Below are 15,529 nucleotides of genomic sequence, written 5' to 3'. Positions count from 1 at the left end.
AGGGGGCCCATGTTCCCCAGGCCCCCCCCCCCCCGAAACAGTGAATACCCCTCCCTTCGCCACTAGAGGGTGTCGCAACACCGCTAGTGAGCGAAGACGGGAAAGGCCCTCTCGCTACCCAGGTAACGAACTGGCGCGCATGCGCAGTTCATCCCTGGGTTTTAGCCACTATAAACAGGGGCTACAGACTCCAGTTTGCTGTAAAACCTCCGGTGTTCATTGGCGTGGTAATGTCAGCGGCCCAGGGGGAGTCAGCTCGTGTTCTGGAGGAAGAAATATCCTCCTTACTGATAAAAGGTGTTATAAGAATAATTCCAACGGAAGAAAGGCAACGGCTTTTACTCCCGTTATTTTGTGATTCCCAAGAGAGGGGGAGGTCTTAGTCCCATTCTGGATTTTCGAGCCCTCAACAAACACCTCAGAAAGTAGAAGTTAAAAATGTTTTCACTCAAAACATTGTAGAAACCCTCAGTAGATCTCCAGGACGCATATTTTCACATAGATATCTTTCCTGCGCACAGGACATATCCGAGATTCGCATATCAAAATACAGCATACGAGTATGCGAAAATTCCCTTTGGCCTCTCCCTAGCTCTGAGAATTTTTACCAAATGTGTAGAGGGGGCTCTTACTCGGTTAAGGAATATGGGAGTCAGATTCTTGTCTTATCTAGACAACCTGCTCGTGGGTGCACCATCTCCGCACCAAGTAGTGGTCGATACAAATACACTGGTGACTCATCTGGAGAGACTAGGTTTCAAGATAAACCAGACAAAGACCTGTCTAACACCTTCACGGGAAATAATCTACCTGGGTCTCAGATTGAATTCTGTGGCGTTTTGAGGGTTTCTTTCAGAGGAGCGCATCGAGGCGTTTCGTCGCTGCATCTCCCTTTTTCAACGAGGGAAAACAGTCTCTCTCAGATTATGTCTCCGGTTACTGGGGTTGATGGCCTCAACACTAGCAGTGGTCCCCTTGGGACTACTGCGAATGAGGGAATTTCAAAACTGGGTGGCGTCACAGGGCATCCGCTCCAAGAGCCGTCTCAGCCACAGAGTGCTCCATTTCTCAGAACAGGATGCCCTCTGGGTTCGGTCGTTTCAAGCAAAGTGGTGACGACAGACGCGTCCTTCACGGGCAGTGAGAGGAGTTTGATCTCCGGTACTGAGGGAAGAGCACATACATTTTCTAGAGCTACTGACAGTATTTCTGGCTCTGAGACATTGTGCAATTTCTCAAAAATCAACATGTATTGGTCAGAACGGACAATACAACGGTGATAGCCAATATAAATCGGCAGGGAGGCTTACGCTCTCGCAAACTTCACATGTTAGCGAAGCTGATAATGTGGGGCAGCGTGAACCTCCTGTCGTTGCGCGCAATTCATGTTCCAGGAATAATGAACAGGGGAGCAGATTTTGCTGTCCAGAGGGAACCTGCTGTACGGGGAGTGGAGACTTCATCCCCAGGTGGTTCAGATGATATGGCAGCGATTCGGTCGAGCTGCCGTAGATCTCTTCGCATCGTGCAATATCCCCTGTTCTTCTCTCTAGTGGGCGACGATGCACCGTTGGGTGTGGATACTCTAGCCCACGAATGGCCAGATGCGCAACTGTATGCATTCCCCCATTAAGCCTAATCAAGCCGACATTACGGAGAGTAAGAGAGCGATCATACGATGATTCTAATAGCACCATACTCGCCGGGGAGACTGTGAGTAGCGGAGATTGCACAGCTGCTCTGCGACCAGCCATGGCCATTACCAGCACGCAGGGATCTTCTTTCCCAAGTGCGGGGGGAGATATTCTACCCCTCACCACAGAGGCTGTCTCTTTGGGCCTGACCCGTGAGAGGCTGAATTTAAATGCAGCTGGTTTACCTCCTAAGGTTATTGAGATGATTCAGAACACGAGGGCCGCGTCCACATGCTCTTTATACAGTCTCAAATAGGGAGTGTTCTAAGCATGGTGCGCAGAAAGAAACAACGTTCCTTATTTGTGTTCACTTTCAGACGTGCTATGTTTCTTGCAAGACCTCCTGGACAAAGGCAGGTTAAGGTTTATTTGGCCACTATCTCGGCATGTCATATAGGACTTGACTCTGTTACTATAGGCCAGCATCCTCTCATTTGCCGATTTATGAGAGGAGCACGACGATTACACCCAGTATCAAAGCCGCTGGTCCTGCCCTGGGATTTGTCAATGGTCCTGAACGCGCTCTCTAAAGCCCCGTTCGAGCATCTCCTTAAAGCTGCTTTCTTTAAATACTGCTCTTTTACTCGCTCTTACAACAGCAAAGAGGGTGAGTGAACTGCACGCTTTATCAGTCCACTCCTCATGTATGATGTTCGCTCCGGGTGGTCAAAAGGTAACTTTTAGGACTAATTCGGCATTTATGCCTAAAGTATTCGATCACACGGTGTCTGGTCAGGCAGTGGATCTGATGGCTTTCCATCCACCAACTTTCTCATGTTCTGAGGAGCAGCAGCTACACTGTTTATGTCCGGTGCGGACTCTACAAGTTTATGTGCAAAGAACCAGGGCACTTCACAAAAGCAATCAGTTTCGTGGGCAGACTCTTTCAAGGGAAAGCCAATCTCCCATCAGCGTCTCTCGCACTGGGTTGTGGAGGCAATCATGTTATGTTATAATAATGTGGATGTGGAGCCCCCAAGAGAGTTCCGGGCTCACACAACTAGAGGGATAGCTACGTCCTGGGTGCTATTTAAGGGCATTTCTATTAAGGAAATCTGTGCTGCGGCTAGCTGGTCTTCCCCACACACCTTTGTGAGGTTCTACAGACTGGATGTAACAGAACCTTCATTTGCCCACCTTGGAGCGAGGGGAGATGTTATCCATTAATCACTTGAGGGATTCCATTCCTCTGATCGGCTTTTAAACACTCGTACTGGGACAGAGTGTCATTTTTAGTCTGCTTCATCAGCATATCGGCAATATACGGGAGTTGTCTATATCCCATAGTGAGATACCGAACGAATGTTAGAAAGAGAACTTTAGGTTACTACCATAACCCCGGTTCTCTGATAACATGAAGTGAGGTATCTCACAATATTGCCCTCCTTGCTCATCCCGCACGGAGAAGAGATATGCGGAGAATGATGAGACAGCAGGTAGCTGCGGTTTATATACAGGGAGGCGGGACTCCCTGATCGCTGCAGCGATTGGTCTGCCGTGGTTGGCAGACGTGGTGTCATTAGTGATTCCGCAATCGGTCACGCCTGGGGCGTTCCCATAGTAAGATACCTCACTTCATGTTATCAGAGAACCGGGGTTACGGTAGTAACCTAAAGTTCTCAAATTGTTAATGTTAACAACATCAGCACTGCGTGACTATGTTTATGTAGAGTGTATTAGCGTTACATTTAGATTTCAATTTCTGTGCTGTCCAATCTCTAATTGTCATACCATTCGAATTTCAAATAAGAAAATTTTTTTAACACAAAAAGCAAATTATTCTTGCTTAGAACTGGTTCTCTTTAAAATACAAAACTTGTGTGATTGTAATTTGTAATCAGATGCACATTTAAAACTGGAATATAATCTAATTTCGGTCACTTACATGTGTTTCATAAACACAATCCTTTCTGGATTACAATCTGCTATCAAAATGATAAATTTAATTATTTGAGAAAAATAATTAAATTTTTGCTGTGAGAAAAAGCTATTAATGATCCAACACCTGCAGGATCTTCACATGCGATATAGCCTACTAGCAGTGACAACTTCTTTGTGTTTACAGACGTAATGTAATGACGTGGCAGCATGCTCGAATTTCCCGCAAAAACCTAGAAGTACCACTCAAATTAAAAAACATTATTATAAGCTTACCGTTGTGAATCGGGCTAAGGTAAGGTGACTGGCTGGTTATGTACTTTCTCAAAAAATTGATTACGGATCATTTTTAACCCCAAAATTTTTTTTTACAGACTGCAGCTTTAGAAAATTAAAAAAATTTGTTAAAAATAAATTATTTTCTTTGCACTTTCTATTCAAAGAATCAATAAATAATGCATCATGGTTTCCACAAAAGTATCAATGAGCACAACTGCCAATTTATATTGTCAAAATGTTTCTTGCACATCAAATCATCATTATTAGAATGATTTCTGAAGGATCATGTGACACTGAGGACTGAAGTAATGATGCTGAAAATTCAGCTTTGAATCACATTCAAATACTAAACAACATTCAAATAGAAGACTGTTATTTGCAATAATATTTCACTAAATTACAGTAAATGCAGCTTTGGTGAATATATATTACAATATTATATGGCCTCCTGTACTGCATCTTATAGCTTTATATGATTACTAGGTATGCGGTAGGGAAGGCTATATGACACCACAAATGTTTTGTAAAATTAAAGCATTTAAATGGTTTTAAACATCATTATACTTATTTTTTTCTTTTTACAGATGACTGTTTACAGAGTTAGACAACTTGTTGACATGGCACAGTGACTGAGCAACTAAATTTCGAGTGAAAATCTATGAGTGAACTGAACAGCAATGAAGAGGCAGGCTCACAATAAACACGGGACCCCCTTTCAAACAGACCATCTCCACGGAAACAAGAGCCATGGTCTATTCAGCACAACATCAGAAGTCATCTAAAATACTAATCCTCACTTGGCACAGTCTACACAGCCAAGTGGGAGAGTCATTGTTGAAATAACTGAAGTCTGGGTGGGGCTGGAGGGTCTTTGTGCATGTGTATGAGTACCAAAGAGGTTCAAACAGCTGTTGTGTAGTAGAAGTACATTCAGACACCAGGGTGTCCCTTAAGGGAAAGAACTGCTCATCGCAGAAAAGCAAGCCTGCATTAACCCCTAAACCATGCGTGCATGGGCACTAATCTGGCAAAAAATAGCTTATGTCCATTTTTGATCTGCATCGTGTCACAAATTATGTAACTTTTTTTAAAAACCGGTCCCAACTTTTTAACTGAAGTAGGTAGGATCTGAAAAGCACTTTACTAAACACTCCACGTACATTGGTGTGAGTGTGTGTGTGTGGCTGTTGTAGTTTTTAGAGGGATAAGTGGCTGTGTAAGTGAGCCTCTGGTCTGAGTACCGGCCTGGGAAAAAGAAGAGTGGGAAAAGTGGGATCTGGATATCTGTCAATACGGCCGTCCCCCCGAGCCCACCGACCTCAGGCCTGAGATTGAGGGGAATTAGCCCTCGCCAAACAAATTCACATGGTGTGTGTGTTTGGTGAAAGTCAGACCTCCCAGTGTGCTGTAAGAGCTCAGGTCTCACTGTACACCAACAGCAGGACAAGCCTGGTGCATTTGACTGATAAAAATCAGATGTTGTGACTCTTGGTGAGAAAATATAAAATACTCCTGCTTCAAAAGAAGTGCTCAGTTTGATCATTTGGCGACCAAAACCACAAAATACATCAAGGAGAGCTGGTCACAACTTCAATGTGCTAATGTAGGACCAGTGAATGTCCATGAATTCTCTATGGGGACAAGACAAAATGTACCAAAGATGACTGTATTCATGTGTCTGGCCAATAGATGGCAGTATTCTGTCTCTGTACCGTCATTGCATTGAGTTGAACAGTCACTCTCCAAAGACACTTCAGTAACCTCACGGGACTAGCAGCTCACTTCTGTCCATTGTCGAGAACATTTGGGTTTTGTCAAGACTATGCAGGCATCTTACAGAAAACATCCCGGTCTTTTCAGAGAAACCAAAGGTTTAAGGGTTTGGACATGAAAACCAGATTTTCGCATTTTGCCTTGAAAATACACATCTGAGCAAACAATTACTGAATTTTTGAAGTTGAGGAGACACTACAGGTAAATAGTATAAAAACTAAATAAAATTCCAATGTAATATGAGATATTCAAAGTTACTACTCTTATTATTAAAATTTTTGTTGTATTACAAGGTTTCTCCAAAACACATTATTACAATATCATAATATAATACAATATTGTCCTAATGAATACAAAACCAATAATCATTTATAATAATATATTAAATTGAGAGAACACAATTTTTTCCATATATAAAATAAATTGGGAGCAAAATATTATATAAACTAAATTTTTTACATTTAAAAAAAAATTCTGTAATGCATTTCATATCATAGTCTTCACAATAGATATTATGATTTCAGTGATCACGGAAATAACAACAACAATAATAATTTTCTCTGAGTCCCAATGTCCTCGACAGGTGATGTACAATATATAATAAAATTAAAAATAAAAGATTTTAAAAATGTAAATAAACAAATAAATAAATAAAAGTATTAAAATATAATGTATTTTATATATAGATACATAGATAGATAGAGAGATAGAGAGATAGAGAGATAGATAGATAGATAGATAGATAGATAGATAGATAGATAGATAGATAGATAGAGTGTCCACACATCATATTCATGATCATTACGGTTAGCATTTGTCAATAATGACCCAAAAAATTTTTTTTTGCGCTAGTTCCCGAGAATATAAAGTTAGTCTTCAGCATCTCATCCACACAAACCATACAATAAAACCCCTGAAAGATCTGAAGAGTCAGTGATCAATTACAGTCTATAACCAACATCCAAAGTTAAGAGCCCTGTATCAGAGCAAGTTGTGAATCAATCAGAGCTGTTAACGTAAGGCCTATAGCGTGTGGCTGTACTGTATGTCTATGGAATGCTAATTGGGAGTAATGATAATGTCACTCTTCATGGCAGATTAGTGCAGTCTGAATGAGCATAACCCATCAGTCAGCACACAGCCTCTCACATACCTAAAGGTCATTTAATCACACACTCATACGAGTGCATTAATATGTCACGCTCGTCAGGAGTGCTCACCTGGGATTAGCACAGCTCTGTGCGTGTGAGAGAGAGAATTAAAATAAATATGCGCGAGAAAGAGTACTGAAGCTCTGCTAAGAAAAAAAAAAAGACTACATTCTGTATGTTACTCAAAAAACAGACAGACCGATTATATGCGAAACTGTGTTCTTTCAATTCATATAGTGTTTTCCTAACCTGACAGAAAATTAAGCCAGTAACTTTTTTTTTTTTTTTAATTAAGCAAACTTAATTGCTTTAAAAAATGCTATATTTACAGCAGGTGTGCTTCTGCTAATACTGTTTGAGAGCATGACTTCATTTGTACTGTAGGAAATGTATGCATTTGTGACTACTATGCCTTATCCCAGATGTAAAGAGAGACAAGGGTTGGAGTGCAGGTTGCCATAGCAACCCTTCCTGACGAGATGCTGGCATCATGGCGGATTAGGAACAATGGTGCATCTGGGGTGACAGCAGCGTGTCCGGGATTCATTTATTTCATCTGTGTGTCTGTCAATTGCATTCCAATAGAAATCCGTATGATTAACTTGCAGTGAAACTTTAAGTTCAGTTATTTTATTGTCTAATTTATTTATTATTTACTTATTTTTATTTAATCTTTTTACTTTTTTTCCATGTCACAATGTCATTTTTTTTCTCTCAGGTGTCACACATTTACCCATTTGATTGATGACCAAAAAAATAGTGTAGAATTTTAAAGGGATAATTCAATCAAAAATGAAAATTCTATTTTAACGATATCCTTACTACCTTTCTGGGCATTGAACGTGGTACACTGCGTTGCTGTCTATGCAAGGCCAGAAAGCTTTAAGATTTCATATAAAATATCTTAATTTGTGTTCTGAAGATGAACAAAGGTCTTACAGGTTTGGAACAACATGAGGGTGAGTAATTAATGACATAATTTTCATTTTTGGGTGAACTAACCTTTTAAGTCTTCTTGTGTTTTAAATCATATCTTTGCTTTTGTTTAACATTTTTCTGAACCCTGAAACTCTTGTTTATTTCCAGGTTAAAATTAGATCTTTATTCAATGTGCAACGTAGAAAAATCAAATGGACAAAATATCTACATCTCAGAAATCCATGGATTCTGGAACCGTGCTATATTACGTTACGGGTTTGAGCACCTTTAACATTTGTAAAATCATCTTTTAGTTGTGCAAAGCATACAGCTGCTTGACAACTGCCGTCATAGTATTTTTTTTAAATTAGAGACGCCTATAGATACATAGATAGAGAGAGAGATAGAGAGATAGAGAGATAGAGAGATAGAGAGATAGAGAGATAGATAGATAGATAGATAGATAGATAGATAGATAGATAGATAGATAGATAGAGTGTCCACACATCATATTCATGATCATTACGGTTAGCATTTGTCAATAATGACCCAAAAAATTTTTTTTTGCGCTAGTTCCCGAGAATATAAAGTTAGTCTTCAGCATCTCATCCACACAAACCATACAATAAAACCCCTGAAAGATCTGAAGAGTCAGTGATCAATTACAGTCTATAACCAACATCCAAAGTTAAGAGCCCTGTATCAGAGCAAGTTGTGAATCAATCAGAGCTGTTAACGTAAGGCCTATAGCGTGTGGCTGTACTGTATGTCTATGGAATGCTAATTGGGAGTAATGATAATGTCACTCTTCATGGCAGATTAGTGCAGTCTGAATGAGCATAACCCATCAGTCAGCACACAGCCTCTCACATACCTAAAGGTCATTTAATCACACACTCATACGAGTGCATTAATATGTCACGCTCGTCAGGAGTGCTCACCTGGGATTAGCACAGCTCTGTGCGTGTGAGAGAGAGAATTAAAATAAATATGCGCGAGAAAGAGTACTGAAGCTCTGCTAAGAAAAAAAAAAAGACTACATTCTGTATGTTACTCAAAAAACAGACAGACCGATTATATGCGAAACTGTGTTCTTTCAATTCATATAGTGTTTTCCTAACCTGACAGAAAATTAAGCCAGTAACTTTTTTTTTTTTTTAAATAAGCACACTTAATTGCTTTAAAAAATGCTATATTTACAGCAGGTGTGCTTCTGCTAATACTGTTTGAGAGCATGACTTCATTTGTACTGTAGGAAATGTATGCATTTGTGACTACTATGCCTTATCCCAGATGTAAAGAGAGACAAGGGTTGGAGTGCAGGTTGCCATAGCAACCCTTCCTGACGAGATGCTGGCATCATGGCGGATTAGGAACAATGGTGCATCTGGGGTGACAGCAGCGTGTCCGGGATTCATTTATTTCATCTGTGTGTCTGTCAATTGCATTCCAATAGAAATCCGTATGATTAACTTGCAGTGAAACTTTAAGTTCAGTTATTTTATTGTCTAATTTATTTATTATTTATTTATTTTTATTTAATCTTTTTACTTTTTTTCCATGTCACAATGTCATTTTTTTTCTCTCAGGTGTCACACATTTACCCATTTGATTGATGACCAAAAAATAGTGTAGAATTTTAAAGGGATAATTCAATCAAAAATGAAAATTCTATTTTAACGATATCCTTACTACCTTTCTGGGCATTGAGCGTGGTACACTGCGTTGCTGTCTATGCAAGGCCAGAAAGCTTTAAGATTTCATATAAAATATCTTAATTTGTGTTCTGAAGATGAACAAAGGTCTTACAGGTTTGGAACAACATGAGGGTGAGTAATTAATGACATAATTTTCATTTTTGGGTGAACTAACCTTTTAAGTCTTCTTGTGTTTTAAATCATATCTTTGCTTTTGTTTAACATTTTTCTGAACCCTGAAACTCTTGTTTATTTCCAGGTTAAAATTAGATCTTTATTCAATGTGCAACGTAGAAAAATCAAATGGACAAAATATCTACATCTCAGAAATCCATGGATTCTGGAACCGTGCTATATTACGTTACGGGTTTGAGCACCTTTAACATTTGTAAAATCATCTTTTAGTTGTGCAAAGCATACAGCTGCTTGACAACTGCCGTCATAGTATTTTTTTTAAATTAGAGACGCCTTGTATCTTGAACAGGGTGCTGCTTTCACACTTTGGCAGCATTTGGCCATATTTCCCTAACAAGGAAGAGGACAGTCTGTGCCGATCACAACTGCTGCAAAACAAGCTCTCCTGCGTCAGTGAGAAAATACAGTCCACCCGTCAGGAACAGTGACTCTGGTCAATTTACATCAGGACTTCACCACTGAGAAGTGCACTCGGTAATGTAAAAATGTGTTGTTAACATTGACCAATGAGCTGTTTTTATAATTAATGTTAAAGTGTAACAAAAATTAAAGACCATTAAAGAGATTATATTCTATGCAATCTACCAAAAATCCTCATGTTCCAAACCAAATATGTTGTTTGTTATTTTCTTTTTTCTGAACTTTCTCATTCAAATTTGGTACATCATGATTGGTTATGATGCATGTGAATACATAGATAAGAATTTTGTCTCATGGCAGATTAGTGCAGTCTGAATGAGCATAACCCATCAGTCAGCACACAGCCTCTCACATACCTAAAGGTCATTTAATCACACACTCATACGAGTGCATTAATATGTCACGCTCGTCAGGAGTGCTCACCTGGGATTAGCACAGCTCTGTGCGTGTGAGAGAGAGAATTAAAATAAATATGCGCGAGAAAGAGTACTGAAGCTCTGCTAAGAAAAAAAAAAAGACTACATTCTGTATGTTACTCAAAAAACAGACAGACCGATTATATGCGAAACTGTGTTCTTTCAATTCATATAGTGTTTTCCTAACCTGACAGAAAATTAAGCCAGTAACTTTTTTTTTTTTTTAAATAAGCACACTTAATTGCTTTAAAAAATGCTATATTTACAGCAGGTGTGCTTCTGCTAATACTGTTTGAGAGCATGACTTCATTTGTACTGTAGGAAATGTATGCATTTGTGACTACTATGCCTTATCCCAGATGTAAAGAGAGACAAGGGTTGGAGTGCAGGTTGCCATAGCAACCCTTCCTGACGAGATGCTGGCATCATGGCGGATTAGGAACAATGGTGCATCTGGGGTGACAGCAGCGTGTCCGGGATTCATTTATTTCATCTGTGTGTCTGTCAATTGCATTCCAATAGAAATCCGTATGATTAACTTGCAGTGAAACTTTAAGTTCAGTTATTTTATTGTCTAATTTATTTATTATTTATTTATTTTTATTTAATCTTTTTACTTTTTTTCCATGTCACAATGTCATTTTTTTTCTCTCAGGTGTCACACATTTACCCATTTGATTGATGACCAAAAAATAGTGTAGAATTTTAAAGGGATAATTCAATCAAAAATGAAAATTCTATTTTAACGATATCCTTACTACCTTTCTGGGCATTGAGCGTGGTACACTGCGTTGCTGTCTATGCAAGGCCAGAAAGCTTTAAGATTTCATATAAAATATCTTAATTTGTGTTCTGAAGATGAACAAAGGTCTTACAGGTTTGGAACAACATGAGGGTGAGTAATTAATGACATAATTTTCATTTTTGGGTGAACTAACCTTTTAAGTCTTCTTGTGTTTTAAATCATATCTTTGCTTTTGTTTAACATTTTTCTGAACCCTGAAACTCTTGTTTATTTCCAGGTTAAAATTAGATCTTTATTCAATGTGCAACGTAGAAAAATCAAATGGACAAAATATCTACATCTCAGAAATCCATGGATTCTGGAACCGTGCTATATTACGTTATGGGTTTGAGCACCTTTAACATTTGTAAAATCATCTTTTAGTTGTGCAAAGCATACAGCTGCTTGACAACTGCCGTCATAGTATTTTTTTTTAATTAGAGACGCCTTGTATCTTGAACAGGGTGCTGCTTTCACACTTTGGCAGCATTTGGCCATATTTCCCTAACAAGGAAGAGGACAGTCTGTGCCGATCACAACTGCTGCAAAACAAGCTCTCCTGCGTCAGTGAGAAAATACAGTCCACCCATCAGGAACAGTGACTCTGGTCAATTTACATCAGGACTTCACCACTGAGAAGTGCACTCGGTAATGTAAAAATGTGTTGTTAACATTGACCAATGAGCTGTTTTTATAATTAATGTTAAAGTGTAACAAAAATTAAAGACCATTAAAGGGATTATATTCTATGCAATCTACCAAAAATCCTCATGTTCCAAACCAAATATGTTGTTTGTTATTTTCTTTTTTCTGAACTTTCTCATTCAAATTTGGTACATCATGATTGGTTATGATGCATGTGAATACATAGATAAGAATTTTGTAATTTTTGGAGCCTGACAGCCCCTGGTCATCATTAATTTTCAATATATGAAGCAGCTACTAAACGTTTCTCTAGTGCTTCACAGATGAAACTAGGTGAACTATTAAAGTTATCATATAATATGCATTTGTATTTCTACAGTTTACACCACCGTAAGTTTGTGGTCTGTAAAATTAAAAACATTTTTTTGAAAGAAGTCTCTTATGCTCACCAAGGCTGCATTTATTTGATCAAAAATATAGAAACGGCAATACTGCAAAATATTATTACAAATTAAAATAACTGAAACATGTTATTAACGTTGAAAATGGTTGTGTTGCTTAATATTCTTGTGGAAACAGCAGTTATTTGAAATAGAAATCTTTTGTAACATTACAAACGCTTTTACCGTCACTTTTGATCAATTCTATGCATCCTTACTAAATAAAAATTCATTTCTTTCCTAAATAAAAAAATATCTTACTGACCCCAAACTTTTGAACGGTAGTGTATAGTATATTTTGAATGTGTTCATAATCATGCTTGATTACATTTGATTTGTTATCTGGTATTCTGGAAGAATAAACAGCAGGCATTGTTTCTCAGGCATAATAAAAACTTACCTATCAGGCCATATGACAAAAACTTGTTGACCGATGTGAGAGCGAGGCCTGTGATTGGTCCAGTTGTGTCCTCTGAGCGGACCACCTCCAGAAAAGGTCTAAGAAACACGTTGGGTTCCACATCGGAAAGATCTGGAATGACAAAAGAGAAATCTCTAGGTCAGAGGAGGGCAATTCAACCTACTGACATAAACACATGAATGAGATACGAGTCAGTAACTATTTTAAGCTAGTAGGACAAATTATTCAATATCTAAGAATAATTGCGTGACATACAGTATACATGAACAATGGATTTAGGAGAGGTGTGTCATGACAAACCTGTGTGCATACATGTGCAAAAGATGCAACAGGACAGAAAGGTAGAGCCAGGGAGCGGGTAAAGCGAGGGCTGTTTCTTATTCACCTTGGTAAAGCTGGGTATCTTATTACAACTCTGTTTCCAAAATCTCTTGTTTAAAGCAGCTGTGTAGGATGTAGGATTTAGCCTTAATGAAAATGACTGAACTGGCCGGGGTGGGAGGATTCTGCTGCGAGCCCGCTGAAGCAACAGCTGCTGGGAAAATTAAAGCCTCTCTCTCATCATTAAGGATGCAACGATACCGCTTTTTAGAAACTGAGTAAGAGTAGTACTTTTCTGGTCTTTGCCGCTATTGATACATGTATTTTTAGTAATGCTATAAAGCCTACAGTATTATATTTGACAAATTTCTGAGGCTTCTAAATGTTCAAGATGCAAACCTTTTGTATACAATCTTCTATGTTTATTTGTTAAAACAGATACTTCATACTGTAATCTTTCGTGAAATTTACTAGAGAGCAAACTTCACAATGTTATCATATTTCAAGATTCTGAACCAATTTAGTTTACTTTGATTCATACTTTTTTTTTTATTAAGAAAAATCATTAAATGTGTGTAGCAAATGTGATCCATCAGACTTTTGAGAAGTGTTTACTTGCACTCTCTCTCTCAATAAACACTGTATTGTATTGTATTGCATTGCATTATATATTTTGCCCTCCACAATAAAAACTACAGATCTCTGATCATAAACTAAGCATTTAAATATCAACTTACTAAGACATGTTAATGGAAGATAAAGAGTAACAACTGATATTTACATGCATTTTATGTAAGTAGTCTGCTACACTGTTTTAAGGATGTCATGGATTTATATTATCAGAAATGTTATAATCTATATATTTTTGACCACAACTTATCAAATATCAGCAACTGTAGCAAATTACAACGTTCTGCTCAGATTGGGCCTCTGAACAAAGTTTTTTTTATATATATCATTCTAGCCATAAAAGCATTATCTATCAAATACAAAAAAAACAAAAAAAAAACACACACAAATTAGATTTTGTCTGAAGGTTCAAAAAACTGCTGCATATTTAAAATAGATGTCAAATTTTTTTTTTTGGAGTATTATTTCTTATGTCAGGCTTTGCAGGGTTAAATACAGGTCGATATGAAACAAGGATCAACTTTCTTTCGACCACAATCTGTTTTGTGCAATGAATTATTGGCTACAGTTAGAATTAACCATCCATGTATAATAAAACACACATACTCAATTTACAATCTTTTTTACAGTAATACCAATAAACCATTAATATTGAATCCAATACACACGCTACAAAATTCTATGGTTGTGCAGCCCTACTCTTACTAAAAGTGCATAAAACATGTATATATTAAGGACAAAAAATCAGATACATTCTGCACAGTGTGTCCCATACAGTAATTTCTGATGAGAACAGCAGAGATCAAGAAATAAACGGCCAGTTACACGATACAAATTTAGGCCTGGAGCGCTGAGTTTATTGATGAGCTTTTATAAGAAATAAGCAGAGTCCACCACACATAAAGCCTTAATCTAACAGAGCCAACAAAGCACAGCTGCAGCCGAGGATGCAACATACTTCATTATCTCCGACGAGCTCTTTATTTGTGGATGGGAAAGCACCCCGGGCCAATCCACCCGGGCGCAGGGAACAGCCCCTCTGAGAACGCCGGCGAGAGGGGGCGAGGGTTACCAAATACAAACCAGGTAAAACAACAATGGAAAAATTAGTGGAGTCACGAAACCCTGCTGTGAGTGTCGAGCTGAGGCACAGCTAGCCATAGCAATACTGGGCGGATTAGGGTTCCCCTGAACAGCTACTTTGACGCAAAAAAACAACTTGTGACTTCAAAGCCAGAGACGAGCCTCAGCCAATTTTACAGAGCGCACATATGACCGCCGAATATTAGCTTGTGATATCTAATACGCCTACGGCTTGTTTGGAGATAAAATATAAAATCATTTGAACATTTCCACACTTTGTCTTATCCGTGGCCAGGTTGCTTCTAGACTCACTTCCAAAAGCAAATCTTCCCTCGCACATTTTCTTTGGGAAACTTGATGTTTTCTTTGTTTTCTCATGGGGGAAAGGCTAAGTAGTACTCCGTTCCAACAGTGAATACTCGTTGACGGTGCTGCGGTATCTGATAACAAGGGTCTCAAGTGCTTACCACTTAACCCAAGTTCACGAATAGCGAAAGAAATCGTGGATGGCAGAAGAATAACAAAAGTTACTTTGAAATCATTTCGAAGAAACGTTCGCGAAGCTTCGAAAACACAGGACAAAATAACTCCGCCATTAACGCATTTCATCAACCCCAGAAACTTTTAAAGGTGAGCTTAGACTATCTTACTTTACAGTGGAAGAGGGAGTCTGGAGTGAAGTGGGGGCAATGAAGAGAGAGGGATCTCAAATGAATCTGTCAATAGAGGCTAATAAAGTCTTCATCAGAGGCGATCACCCCGTAAGTGCCACCTTCACTGCAGC

At 38.5% G+C, this 15,529-nt stretch overlaps 1 protein-coding gene across 1 annotated transcript in view; it reads right to left on the bottom strand.

Moving 5' to 3' along the window:
* Positions 1-13,047, bottom strand: part of LOC107573980 (Golgi-specific brefeldin A-resistance guanine nucleotide exchange factor 1-like) — a 52,497-nt gene extending 39,450 nt beyond the window's left edge. Inside the window, exons 1-2 of the mRNA XM_016260442.1 lie at positions 13,012-13,047; positions 12,691-12,822 (exon numbers count right to left, since the gene is read on the bottom strand). Of these exons, the coding sequence (XP_016115928.1) occupies positions 12,691-12,822; positions 13,012-13,021 (142 nt within the window). The 5' untranslated portion in view covers positions 13,022-13,047. The remainder of the gene's footprint in view (positions 1-12,690; positions 12,823-13,011) is intronic.
* Positions 13,048-15,529: the final 2,482 nt, after the last annotated feature.

The sequence above is a fragment of the Sinocyclocheilus grahami genome, unplaced genomic scaffold (genome assembly GCF_001515645.1).
Source record: "Sinocyclocheilus grahami isolate Dianchi unplaced genomic scaffold, SAMN03320097.WGS_v1.1 scaffold2080.1, whole genome shotgun sequence".
Taxonomy (NCBI): domain Eukaryota; kingdom Metazoa; phylum Chordata; class Actinopteri; order Cypriniformes; family Cyprinidae; genus Sinocyclocheilus; species Sinocyclocheilus grahami.
The sequence above is the reverse complement of the archived record's forward strand: the minus strand, read 5'-3'. Positions and strand labels throughout refer to the sequence as shown.